General features: G+C 33.5%; 2 protein-coding genes across 2 annotated transcripts; both read left to right on the top strand.

The window, feature by feature from the left end:
- Positions 1-2,195: 2,195 nt before the first annotated feature.
- Positions 2,196-8,994, top strand: LOC11434624 (respiratory burst oxidase homolog protein B). The gene is made up of 11 exons (XM_003626205.4): positions 2,196-2,907; positions 3,488-3,647; positions 4,540-4,588; positions 5,665-5,778; positions 6,085-6,513; positions 6,611-6,997; positions 7,099-7,194; positions 7,314-7,532; positions 7,669-7,742; positions 7,905-8,419; positions 8,583-8,994. The coding sequence occupies exons 1-11, from the start codon at positions 2,373-2,375 to the stop codon at positions 8,690-8,692; spliced, it is 2,688 nt and encodes an 895-aa protein (XP_003626253.1). The 5' UTR covers positions 2,196-2,372; the 3' UTR covers positions 8,693-8,994.
- A 2,009-nt stretch (positions 8,995-11,003) lies between these two features.
- Positions 11,004-12,646, top strand: LOC11429775 (heavy metal-associated isoprenylated plant protein 35). Its single transcript, XM_003626203.4, has 3 exons — positions 11,004-11,258; positions 11,354-11,429; positions 11,517-12,646. The coding sequence occupies exons 1-3, from the start codon at positions 11,160-11,162 to the stop codon at positions 12,437-12,439; spliced, it is 1,098 nt and encodes a 365-aa protein (XP_003626251.1). The 5' UTR covers positions 11,004-11,159; the 3' UTR covers positions 12,440-12,646.
- Positions 12,647-12,814: the final 168 nt, after the last annotated feature.

The following is a 12,814-nucleotide window of genomic DNA, read 5'->3' as shown; positions in this document are numbered from 1 at the left end:
AAAAATATTTAAAATTCACTATTACGAGTATGAATCAAATATCTACATGTAAATTTTTGTCTTTTAGTAAAGATAATTCTGTTTATATGTATCACACTAATTTGTTTTTCATTTTATCATAAAAAATATTTAAAATTCACCATTACGAGTAATAAAAATTAGAAAAAGTTAAATAACATTTCGCCGACACTTATGCTAAATAATATTTACCTGTTACAAACTTTCAATGATAGGATATAATTCTCAAAAAAGGAATTTATTTAGCTATTAATTTGAAGACCAAATATATTAATACATGGTAAAAAAAAGTATATTAATACATGCTTCTAGTTAAAAACATAGTTTTTAAAGTTACACGCATAAAATATTCAATTAAAAAATATTAATACATGTCAAACCGTCGAGAAAGTACGGTAGAATTTTTCAATATTAAAACTCTTAACATATCATTCTTACAAACAACAAATTAAAACATGACACATCATTGTTTTATTTAAAAATAATTAGGAAATAATTTAATAAATGAAAAATAACTGCTCCTCCTCTCTCTCAACCATTATCTGCAGTTAGTATTCACTACCACCAATCATAGTTAAAAGAAAAATAAAATGACGTGTCATGTTTTAATTTGTTGTTTGTAAGAATGATAGTTAAGTTCGTTCCTACACAAGAATTTTTCGTAATCAAAATATACTATCCGTGAACTGTCGTGAAATTTGGTTTTGTTACATGTGGCATTATCTGATCAAATTTAATCAAAAGTATAATTTATTAAAGCTTTGTTTGTGAGTTAAAGGAAATAGAAGAAAAGATTTTGAAGGGTTAGAAATATAAGAAATAATTGAAAAATCTTTTATAAAAGAGTATTTGTTTAAACAATGATGACTTGCTAGATTACATATCACACTCTTAGTTACCCAAAAACGATTAGATGAGATGACATAGGTCTTTTTTAACTTAATCAAGGTCTTGGGTTTGAATACAACTTTAAACATGCAACAATATTAAAACTCTTACAAAGAGCTTACCGTCCATTTAAGTTTCACAATGCTCGAGAGATTTGTCTCTACAACGTGGAAGATTCCTGATTTACACAACAACAAAAAGATATCACACTCTTCTTAACCAAAACTATATTTATGGAATTTTTTTCTGAAAAACGAAATATGTACGGTAAAAATGAATTTTACGATAAATGTGAAAATTAAAACAAAAAAGATGGGACTATTTGAAGAATTGTGGGGAATTTAGTCAACACCAATAGATACTAATCACATGCCGTTTACAAAGATATAAGGTAATTTTTACTCAGAAACATGTAGACCAGCGTACTAGAAGAAGTAATTTTTATTCCACTTGCAAGTATAGTCAGTCATATTGTTAATTTTTATTAGGTGATGAGCAAATTACGGCAAATTAGAAAAAACCAAGAAAGAAGATAAATTTGGGAGAGATATCTTAGAGATTACAATAAATTGGTAGGTACCTTCCTTAAAAAAAAAAATATTTGGTAGGTACCCAAAGAATTGTTGAAAATGTTGTTGCACCACTTCTGATTTTTTATTACTATGAGATCATCTATTCATCATCCCCTCATAGATAGAGTAAACCCAGGCCACATTAAATCTTTGTTGGGAATTTAACAGAAGGGAATAAGTGGCACATATTGGCTTTGCTAGATTATCACACTCTTAATTGAGGCTTGACAATCACCTCTTCTCAGCTCATCTCCAGTACCATCGAGTTTTATTATGACGTCACCTCGTGACATTACTATTTTGAGGTAATTAGTTTTGTACAAAGTGTAAGTGACATACAGGTGTAATTGCCATTTAGCCTCCACTTATTCCGCCCAAAAATAAATAAATGAAAGTCATTATCTAGTTGAAGAACAAGCGTATCTGTTGTCGTCTTTATTTACGTGAGAATAGAAGAAATACCGTAGTACGTTCCTTCCTTTTTCACTAGTTTTGATCAAAAACCACTAACCATTAATCTATCTATCTATCTAGTATACTATTTACTTAGGGTTTTGAATAATTTGAATCCAACCAACAACTATAATGCGCGCGTACGTCAACAACGCGCCCAATGACAAAATTGTCCACATGCGCATTATAATACTCATGCCTCCATCTTTGACCCTACTCTCTCTCATCTCTTATTTTCATCCATCCATACTCAATCATCACTTTCACTTCTCCTCTCTATATATCTATACATATTCATTTCTCCTCCAAATTAACATACTACTAATCAACCTTCCAGCCTTTCATTCATAATAGATCAATTCAAGTTCATTCAATCTTCTCATCTAATCTAATAAATATTTATACATACTATATATTATACTACGAGTTGATCGATCGGAGATGGAGATTAGTCAAGAGAGAGAGAATCATCATCAAGAAATATGGTCGGAGACGGAGAGTAACGGAAGCAGAAGCACGAGAGTAGGCTTCAGTGGATCTCTAAGCGGACCTTTAAGCGGTCCGTTAGTTTCCAACAACAAGAAGAAAAGCAGTAAGAAAAGCGCCAGGTTCAGTGATGAGGTGGATCAGGATTACGTGGAGATTACACTTGACGTTCGCGATGACACCGTTTCGGTCCAGAATATTCGAGGCGGTGATTCTGAAACGGCGTTACTGGCTAGCCGTTTGGAGAAACGTCCGTCAACTTTGTCCGTTAAACTTAAGCAGGTTTCGCAGGAACTGAAACGCATGACTTCTTCAAAGAAGTTCGATAGGGTTGATAGGGCGAAATCTGGTGCTGCTCGTGCACTGAAAGGACTTAAGTTTATGACCAAAAACGTTGGTACTGATCGTGGTTGGTCTCAGGTGGAGAAGCGATTTGATGAATTGGAAGTTGATGGAAAACTCCCCAAAACGCGCTTCAGCCAGTGCATAGGTATATTATGCATCATCATCATCATTGTTATTTTGTTTAATTTCCCACTAGCTAGCCACTAATTAATAGAAAATGACACTGTCACTAGTTAGTAAATTATTCATGTTTTATCCCACTAACTCTATACAAGATACTAGTATATTTTGTGTCAAGAAAAAATATATACTAGAATAGTTTGATGGGACCAGTCTATTATGGCAAACTAATTAATTTTCGAATATAGACTCCACCTAAGATGTTCACATTTAGTGTACACTGCAACAGTACGACTCCTTGAATATTATCAACAAAAGAAAAGATATATTTTTTTTTTTAAGATTAATAAGAAAAAAAGACATCTAGGTGTGAAAATGATGAGAAAAATATCATAGATGTTAAAATTGAAAACTAAAAATAGAGATGTAATAGAAATGGCTTACGAGTGATGCTACTATGGTAAGTACTTAATGTTTGAATTCATTTTAACTGAATTTTGAATTTTGATGAGCGACTGTGATAAATTCATTGTGATACAAACATGCATTAAGAATGTCTTTCAATTCTTAAAATTGATGTTGTTGCGGAATATAATGTGGAATAGGAATGAACGAGTCAAAGGATTTTGCTGGTGAGTTATTTGATGCATTGGCTCGTCGCCGGGGGATAACATCAGCTTCCATAACCAAGGATGAACTGCGCCAATTTTGGGAACAAATTACGGACCAAAGCTTTGATTCAAGACTGCAGACCTTCTTTGATATGTAAAATTTAATTTCCTTTATCGTTATCGTTTTATAATAATTTTTTTTTTTTTATGATAGCTTAGGATATGCCATAGTTAATTAAGAAATTAATCATTTGATCAAAAGAAAAATCGCTATCAAGACATAAGAAAAACTACGCCGCACTCGGTGCTATTTTCATGTGAACACAGTGTCCTGAGTCATCGTACTATTATTGTCTTATTTTTTAATTATTAGTGTACAAAAGGATATAAACCAAACAAATTGCATTATGATGATGGTGATGATGACAGGAACGTACCCGAAGAAAGTGATGAGAAATAATGGCCACATGAAATCGTGATATTTTGTTGTGGCCTGTGGGGTTGGCGGATTTGAAATCAAACACCATTTAAAAAATGTTTTTAAATTTGTTACATGGTAATAGTATTAAAGTTTATAACGTGGTATTTTATAGAAGCTTTGTGACATGGTTTAATTTTTGGATGTACATTATTTTTCAATATTTTTGTTAGTTCTCCCAATCTTGGGAAAATTTAGTAGTATATGGAATGGTCGGGGTGGGCCTAGATTGTGAAGAAAAAAGAATCATGAAATTGAATGCAAAGGAATAAAATGAATGAATCAAACTGTTGGCTCTTTTTTAAAATGAAAAGATGGAAATAATCAAGGATTGGGTTGCCCCTTTAAGGAAAAGAACGAGTCAAGGAGTTGTTAACTTAGATTGACAATTTAAAATTTTCAACCAAATTAGTAGCAGCTATTTAAGAAAGAACAATATAGTAGTATACGCGTAATATCTTAGTCAAAAATTAGAAGCCAAATGTCAACATGATTGAATTTTGATTGGGTCTACACCCACTCCTTATCTTTGTTGTCCATAATTAACAATTATTTTAAATCATGCCAGGGTGGACAAGAATGCTGACGGGAGAATCTCGGAAGACGAAGTTAAAGAGGTGAGAATTTATTTACGGCTGGCTACTCGATCACTATTTATAAATTTTTAGCATCTTTAGAAGCAAAAAAATAAATTGGAATCACTATTTTAAATTATTAGATAAATTTACATTATTTTTTCTAAAAAATATATCTATAAATATACTTTTAATTTGTTTTGGAAAATAATAAATAAATATTGAATACATCGGTAAATAAATAATAATTTAATAATAATCATATACACGGTTATACAAATAATGTACACATTAATTACAATACCAACTTTTTTAATATTTGTGAAAATTAAACAAAGATGCTATAAAAAGCGATAAAGGAGGTAATATTAGCACATTGTGGATTGACATATCTGAATAAGTGAGATGTTCGAAGATCAAACTGAGATTCCTGCCTATATTATGTAATGTCTCTTTCAATTTGGTTAAGTTTGCGGGGGAGAATTATTTCTATATCTTTTATTATATAAATGTAACTATATCATTAATTGTTATTTTTAAGAACCGTAATTACTTGTCATTTTGGTAGGAACTAGTTTACGACAAAATTACAATATTGTATTTTTTGCTAAATTATTTGACCAATACAATTGTATTATTATTTCTAAAAAAAGGGAATAACTCTTGTAACAAACATAGCATTGCTTGGTATCAAAATAAAATATACTACCTCCGTTCCTTTTTAATTGTCACTTTTGCAGAAATTTTTTGTTTATAATTAACTGTCACTTTCAAAGTTCAGTACAACATTAAATATTGTTTTGACATTATTACCCTTGATTATTTATTGTAGAGAGAGAAATATATGAAATGAGATATTAAATGAGGAAGGTTATTATAGGAAAAAGAAAAATTGTTATATCAAAAGTAGTAAAATGCATTTGTTGTCTTGTATTGTGTAAAAAACATAAAAGTGACAATTAAAAATGAACGGAGTAGCAGTACTCCTCTAATATAAAGAGTAGTTTGCAACTGATAATGCATTAAATTTTGTTCACCCTGTAATACTGGTTTAGTATTACTCATTTGGCAAGTAACTTCGTGGAGTTGTGAACATTGTTTTATGATGTGTTTTACAGATTATTACCTTAAGTGCTTCTGCTAACAAGCTGTCAAAACTACAAGAACGCGCGGAAGAATACGCTGCTCTAATCATGGAGGAGTTGGATCCAGACAACCTTGGATTTATTGAGGTTTGTATTCTATTTTAAATATTAAATTCCAAACAAACTAAGCTAAGCATTGAAACGGCACTTAAACTGGACCAGTAGTATGAAAATGTGATTTTTCTAACTAGATTAGTGGTTAAGCAATGTAAAAGGTTGGATTACTCTAAATGGAAATACTCAATTAATGTCAAGGGTGTGAAAATATAAACATAGAAATATGCTGGATTTTATTAAAAGCAAAGATGATTAACGATCTAACAGTTAGTATAATCTAGTGATGCATGTTTAAAGTTCTTCCACATAATTCTTATATTTTTCTGTCATGTGCAGTTACACAACTTGGAAATGCTTCTTTTGCAAGCTCCAGCACAGTCAACCCACATGCACACAGATAGTAGAGTTTTGAGTCAAATGTTGAGCCAGAAACTAGTTCCTACCAAAGAGTACAACCCCATCAAGCGTAGTTTACGATCATTGAACTACTTCATCGAAGATAATTGGAAACGAATTTGGGTTATAGCACTCTGGCTTTCCATTTGTGCTGCCCTTTTCACATGGAAATTCATTCAATACAAGAATCGTTCTGCGTTTCGTGTCATGGGATATTGTGTCACAATAGCAAAGGGTGCTGCTGAGACTCTCAAGTTCAACATGGCATTAATTTTAATGCCTGTTTGTAGAAACACCATCACTTGGCTCAGAAGCAAGACCAAATTAGGAGTTGTTGTTCCCTTTGATGATAACATCAACTTTCACAAGGTATATTGATAATTAACTCTTATTTATTTGATTTCAATTATTTCACTTTTTATTAATTAACCACTGACTTCAATATTGCATCTATATATTTGTTTAGGTGATAGCTTTTGGCATTGCAATTGGTGTAGGGTTACATGCTATTTCCCATTTAACATGTGACTTCCCAAGGCTATTACATGCAACAGATGCTGAATATGTTCCCATGAAGAAATTTTTTGGTGATCATAGGCCCAACAATTATTGGTGGTTTGTAAAAGGTACAGAGGGTTGGACTGGGATAGTCATGGTAGTGCTTATGGCTATAGCTTTTACTTTGGCCCAACCTTGGTTCCGAAGAAACAAGCTTAAGCTCCCTCCACTTTTGAAGAAGCTCACTGGTTTCAATGCTTTTTGGTATTCACATCACCTCTTTGTCATTGTTTATGCTCTTCTTATTGTCCATGGATACTTCTTATACCTCTCCAAGAAATGGTACAAGAAAACGGTATGCAGCAAAGTCCCATTCTTTTAATAAAATTAATTGCACTTTTGGTCACTTGGTTTGAGTTATATCTAAATTTGGTTGTGCAAAATTCATTGACACAGACTTGGATGTATCTTGCCATTCCTATGATAATATACGCATGTGAGCGACTACTTCGTGCTTTTAGGTCTGGCTACAAAAGTGTCAAGATTTTGAAGGTACATATAAATTATGAAACTGAACTTATTTTCTGTAAAATTCAAATTCTCTTACCAATGGCATTACAGGCCAAATATACTAAATTAAATTTCTAACATGTTTTCTCTTCTAAATAAAGGTTGCAGTGTACCCCGGAAATGTGTTGGCCTTGCATGTGTCTAAACCACAAGGATTTAAGTACCACAGTGGACAATATATTTTTGTTAATTGCGCAGATGTCTCCCCATTTCAATGGCATCCTTTTTCTATTACATCAGCCCCTGGAGATGATTATGTAAGCGTTCACATTCGGACTGCGGGTGACTGGACATCACAATTGAAGGCTGTTTTCGCCAAGGTATTTATAAATTTTATACTTCCAACCATTTTTCTTAATTTGAAATGGTAATGTTATAAGTTAGTGTTGTACATTTTCTCAAATATGTTTATTATTATGTAAATGCTAACCACTTCATCGACATGATTTGATGCAGGCATGTCAGCCAGCAAGCGGTGACCAAAGTGGTCTTCTAAGAGCTGATATGTTACAAGGCAACAACATACCAAGGTTAGCTATCTTTGATATTTTCTTATGTATAATTTTACTTTTTTGAGTTCATTGAGTTGTTTATCTCATAGACTTAAAACTCATCAATACCTGTGCAAAATTAAAGAAAAATTTCATTTTTTATTTTTTGAGGATTCTAATAGAATTGAAATGAAATTGCAGGATGCCAAAGCTATTGATTGATGGACCTTATGGAGCACCAGCACAAGACTACAAAGACTATGAAGTGATCCTTCTAGTAGGTTTAGGAATTGGTGCCACCCCATTGATTAGCATACTCAAAGATGTACTAAACAACATGAAACAACAAAAAGACATAGAACAAGGAGTGGTAGAAAGTGGAGTTAAAAACAACAAAAGAAAGCCATTTGCCACGAACAGAGCCTATTTCTATTGGGTTACTCGTGAACAAGGTTCCTTTGAATGGTTTAAAGGTGTGATGGATGAAATCGCAGATTATGACAAGGATGGACTGATTGAACTTCATAATTATTGCACAAGTGTGTATGAAGAAGGAGATGCTAGATCAGCTTTGATCACTATGCTTCAATCACTTCATCATGCCAAAAGTGGTGTGGATATTGTTTCAGGGACAAGGGTTAAAACACATTTTGCTAGACCAAATTGGCGTACTGTGTTTAAACATACTGCTCTCAAACATCCTGGCAAAAGAGTTGGTAAGTATCAATATTGAACTGTTGCTCTTCATTCAATTGTTAAATTTTATTTGGTCTGAACTTGTTTCAAGATTCGAACGCGTTTTCCTGTCCTTAACTAATTGTTAATTGTTTTACCATCATAGATATAATGCTTAACTTAATTTCAATATATTTTTTCCAGGTGTTTTTTACTGTGGGGCGGCTGGATTGGTTGGACAACTTAAAAGTCTTTCTCTGGATTTTTCAAGGAAAACCAACACTAAATTTGAGTTTCATAAAGAGAATTTTTAGATTCTTTTGGTCACAACACGATATTTTTTTCTTCAATTGTAACCTAAGTAGTGAAGGAACATTATTTATATGTAGTTTGCTGCTCTCCTTTTTTGTTATAGTCTTTTAGATGTAGATAAGCAGCTAGCTAGCATTCTATTCATAAAGTTGTATACGTGTGTAAATCCGTTGCATTCACTTCGATGTAAAGGGAAGTCATGTTAGATATAATAGAACCAAAGAAATCATCAAACTATGATGATTATTGTAACACATAATAAACTCTTTTATTTATACAAATCAAAGTATTTCACCTATAAAAAGTTGTGACTGCACATTGCTATGTACAACATCGTCAAGAATATACACTTGGAATATTCATATATTTTGGATTTTGACAAGTGGTTGTGGATGATTTTGACAGAGTCCATACCATTTGGAAGGGACTTTTAGAGTAGATACAGGTCTGATATAGACAAGCTTCTTAGACACAAACTGGTTTTCCAATGTGGTTCAGAAAGAAATAAGAAATGGAGATACATCTTTATTTTGGAAGGAAAGGATCCCAACCCCTCTACCTAATCTTTCCCCGCCTTTTTAGGATTGCTGAGAATAAAGATCGAAAAGTGGCGGAAATGAGATTTTGGCGACATAACACTTGGAATTCAAGCTCGAACTGGTGCAGTTCGCTGAGCTACAAATTAGAGTCACCGCTTATTAACACACTGCTACAAATTTTGCTTGTATTTACCTTGCACTTCTCATGCGAGTGTTGTGGCAGGCAATGTGTAATTGTGTACTCTTCTCTGATTGTTAGTTAGATTTGGAGCGGTTTTGCACATTTATGCTAGTTTGCTTATAAAAAAATAAAACTTTTGGAAACCTCTATGGATAAAAAATGCATTTTTGGTTACAAAACATACTCACATAATGTAATGATAATGGGTATGCAAATGTAAAGATAAATGGTGTGTACTTCTTTCCTTTCTTTTTTCGAAGGCAAAAGAGAATTTTATTACTCAAGAAGAAGATATCACCTATTCATGGGTCACAGAAAGATAATATGGAATCAGTTTGACTATTCAAACCTGGCCTCGCAAAAGGTAAGGTGAAGGTCTACATACATAGCTAATTCACCCTACATCCATCCTAATGGTCCTTAAGGTTAATCTCACATGTAATGTAAGGTGATGTTACTTACTTCTTTTGCGCAAGTTAGTCCTCTCTCAAGCTCCTGATATTTTATCTCAAGTCTAGTCTTATTTATTCACCTCCTTGCAAAACACTCATCTTGCAGTAACCCTAAGGCACAAAGCAACCAACTATCCTAATTGTTTCTTTTTCTTCTGTACACCTCTCAAACTTAAACTCTACTTAACCGTCTAACCGAAGGCGAGGGAAAAACACCTATTAACTTTACTTACTCATGAGTACGGATTGAATTCATATCTTACTTTTGATCATGGCAAACAAGATCAACTTCTTCACTAATTCTTTGGGAAATGCATTTGAAAGAAATTTGTTTACAAAATAAATAAATTCAAACAAGAACTTTAAAACCACCATGGTATAGAACACTCCTTGACTCACTTGTCTTAACTGCAGCCGGATTTGCGAATCCATGGGCTTAGGCTAGATAACTATCAACTGTTGCCATCATACCATGTATTTACTTCACAATATCACCCTACTCTTCTCATGTGGAAGGTCGTCTTTGGATTGAGCTAGAGCTTCTGATTCCGGTTGTTGGGAAGTTCAGGGAGTGATAGGGCAACAAACAATGAACTAATTAAGGATAGATGATCACCAAGAGATTTTGACACCACATCTCAATCCAAAATATGAATGCATATGGTATATGAGTTACCACTCTTACATATTCAACATTTAATTCATTCGTAATTGATGCGAGATAAGTCACTCGCACTTGAACTCAACAAGTAAGACAATGTTTGGAGGACAATGTTTCGAGTAAAACGCATGTGTTGTTTTCTTAAACATCAATGTTTAAATACATATTGACCTTTGCTCCACATTACAAAAATTCTTATAAAATAGATAAATATCAAATATTTAAAATTCCACATCAATTAAGAGGTATATCTGGGGATGATTGTGAATGGCAAAAGAAGAAATAAAAAAAGTGAAGAGGCATCTGATGCTATATTGATAAGTTTGTAGTGTCCAAGTGGATGGATGAATTGGTATTAGTTAAATTTGTTTGAATAACACTCAGTATCTTTATCACTACAAATACGATTCCGTATTTGTATGCCATGATGTTTTTAAATTCTATTATAAGGTGATAATGATGATAACTTTATATTATTCTGGAAAGATCTAGGAATTTCTAACGATATTCTCCTCCCATTCTTCTTCGTGATCACCTTTTATATACCAAAATTAACCTTAAAGCCTCCTTGTTCTTAATTAGTAACCTCCTCTCTTTCTCTTTCTAAACATCGCTCTTGTTTCTTTTCACTTCCCAATGGAAGCAACAGAAACAAGACCCGAACTAGTAGTTGTTCAAGAAGCACCACCACCTCTACCACCAGAAGAACAACAATTACAACCTCTCATGTGCAAGGTAAATCAAACATTCATTCATTCCTCTGCATGCGGTTTTAATAACTCTCTTTTACTACTTCTAACATACGTCTCTGTTCGTTCTTGTTCTTTCAGAGCTGTACGTTAAGAGTCTCCATTCATTGTCAAGGTTGCATGAGAAAAGTCAAAAAAGTCCTCCAAAGCATAGATGGTAACAAAATCAATAACATTCAAAACTCAATATATGTTATTTTTTGTTTTCATTTCAAAACTCTTGTTAATATTGTTGTTAAATCAGGTGTTTATCAAACAACTATTGATTTGAAGCAACAAAAAGTAGAAGTAAAGGGGACTGTCGACACCGATACACTGATTAAGATACTAACACAAACCGGTAAACGAGCTGAGTTATGGCCTGATACAGAACCAATCAAAAAGAAAAAGAAAAAGAAAAAGAAAAAGAAGAAACCAAAACCAGAGAACGGTCAAAATACAGATCAGAAACAGAGTGATGGAGAAAGCAGTGATGAAGGTAACCAAACCGATGGTGGCAACGAAAACGAAGCTGTTAAGGTTGTTGTTGCTGCTACCGAAGGTGGTAGTGGTGGTGGATGGCCACCCGGAAGAGGCGGTGTACAATTTCAAGAAATAAAGCCAGAGGTGAGACATGTTACGAGTTTTCCAGCCGGTAACCAGTTACCGGTTGCAGAGAAAAAAGTTACAATGGCCATGGAGAATGCAGGGTTAAACGACGGTGGATACAGAAGGAATAGAATTTACTATCAGGGGCAAAGAGGGAATAGTGAAGGTTTAAATGTTACTTTCGAACCTCCTCCTTCCGGTGGTGATTGGAATCAGAATCAGATGCATGGACATGGGCCTTGTGGACCTGGGTCTGGCCCAGGACAAGTTTCATTTATGGGCCCACCACCTAATGAGAGTCCACCACGGAATCAATACGCACCGCATTATCATCACGCACCAGCATCTCCTACGGTGTGTGGTGGAAACTACTTACATACGGCGTATCCTACTTCTATGAGATACGGTGCATCGTATTGTACCTCGTTGTCACAACCGTATTCATACGCTTATACGCATCAAAGTAATGATTTTGATGAGTCGGAATCTTATACTTATACTACATCATCACGTTCACGTACGTCAAATTCATTTGAATTATTTAGTGATGAAAATCCTAATGCTTGTTCAGTTATGTGATACATTGTACTACTGTAACCATCACTACGAACTTTCTTAATTAATTAGTTACTACTTAATTAATGGTACTGGTCATTGTTAAAGGGTTTTACTCAGATTCTGGAGGATTAATGTGGGATATTATGCTAGAGTATGTTTTCTAATGTTAGGCTTTCTATGGAATAATACCAATTTAAAAATCTGGGTATGTAATTCCAAGAAATTTTAATTCTAGTTGGTTCATTATTTCGTTACTCCTTTACCCACTTCGACTCATTTTAATTTTGCATTCGTTTTCGTAAAGCTTTAGCAAATAGTGCCTATTATTCTAAGAATGAATCCCACTAGGACTTTTTGGTAAGGCTATTGTACCAAAAAGTTCGATTACTCTGGTCT

The sequence above is a fragment of the Medicago truncatula genome, chromosome 7 (assembly GCF_003473485.1).
Source record: "Medicago truncatula cultivar Jemalong A17 chromosome 7, MtrunA17r5.0-ANR, whole genome shotgun sequence".
Taxonomy (NCBI): Eukaryota; Viridiplantae; Streptophyta; class Magnoliopsida; order Fabales; family Fabaceae; genus Medicago; species Medicago truncatula.
This window is presented reverse-complemented; position numbering and strand designations above follow the sequence as displayed.

Bases quoted from the DNA above. Each gene is read 5' to 3' on its own strand.
- LOC11429775 (XM_003626203.4), top strand. From the start codon at position 11,160: ATGGAAGCAACAGAAACAAGACCCGAACTAGTAGTTGTTCAAGAAGCA. The intron at 11,259-11,353 runs GTAAATCAAACA...TTGTTCTTTCAG, and splicing joins TACAACCTCTCATGTGCAAG to AGCTGTACGTTAAGAGTCTC. The intron at 11,430-11,516 runs GTAACAAAATCA...TTGTTAAATCAG, and splicing joins AGTCCTCCAAAGCATAGATG to GTGTTTATCAAACAACTATT.
- LOC11434624 (XM_003626205.4), top strand. From the start codon at position 2,373: ATGGAGATTAGTCAAGAGAGAGAGAATCATCATCAAGAAATATGGTCG. The intron at 3,648-4,539 runs GTAAAATTTAAT...AAATCATGCCAG, and splicing joins CTGCAGACCTTCTTTGATAT to GGTGGACAAGAATGCTGACG. The intron at 8,420-8,582 runs GTAAGTATCAAT...TATTTTTTCCAG, and splicing joins ACATCCTGGCAAAAGAGTTG to GTGTTTTTTACTGTGGGGCG.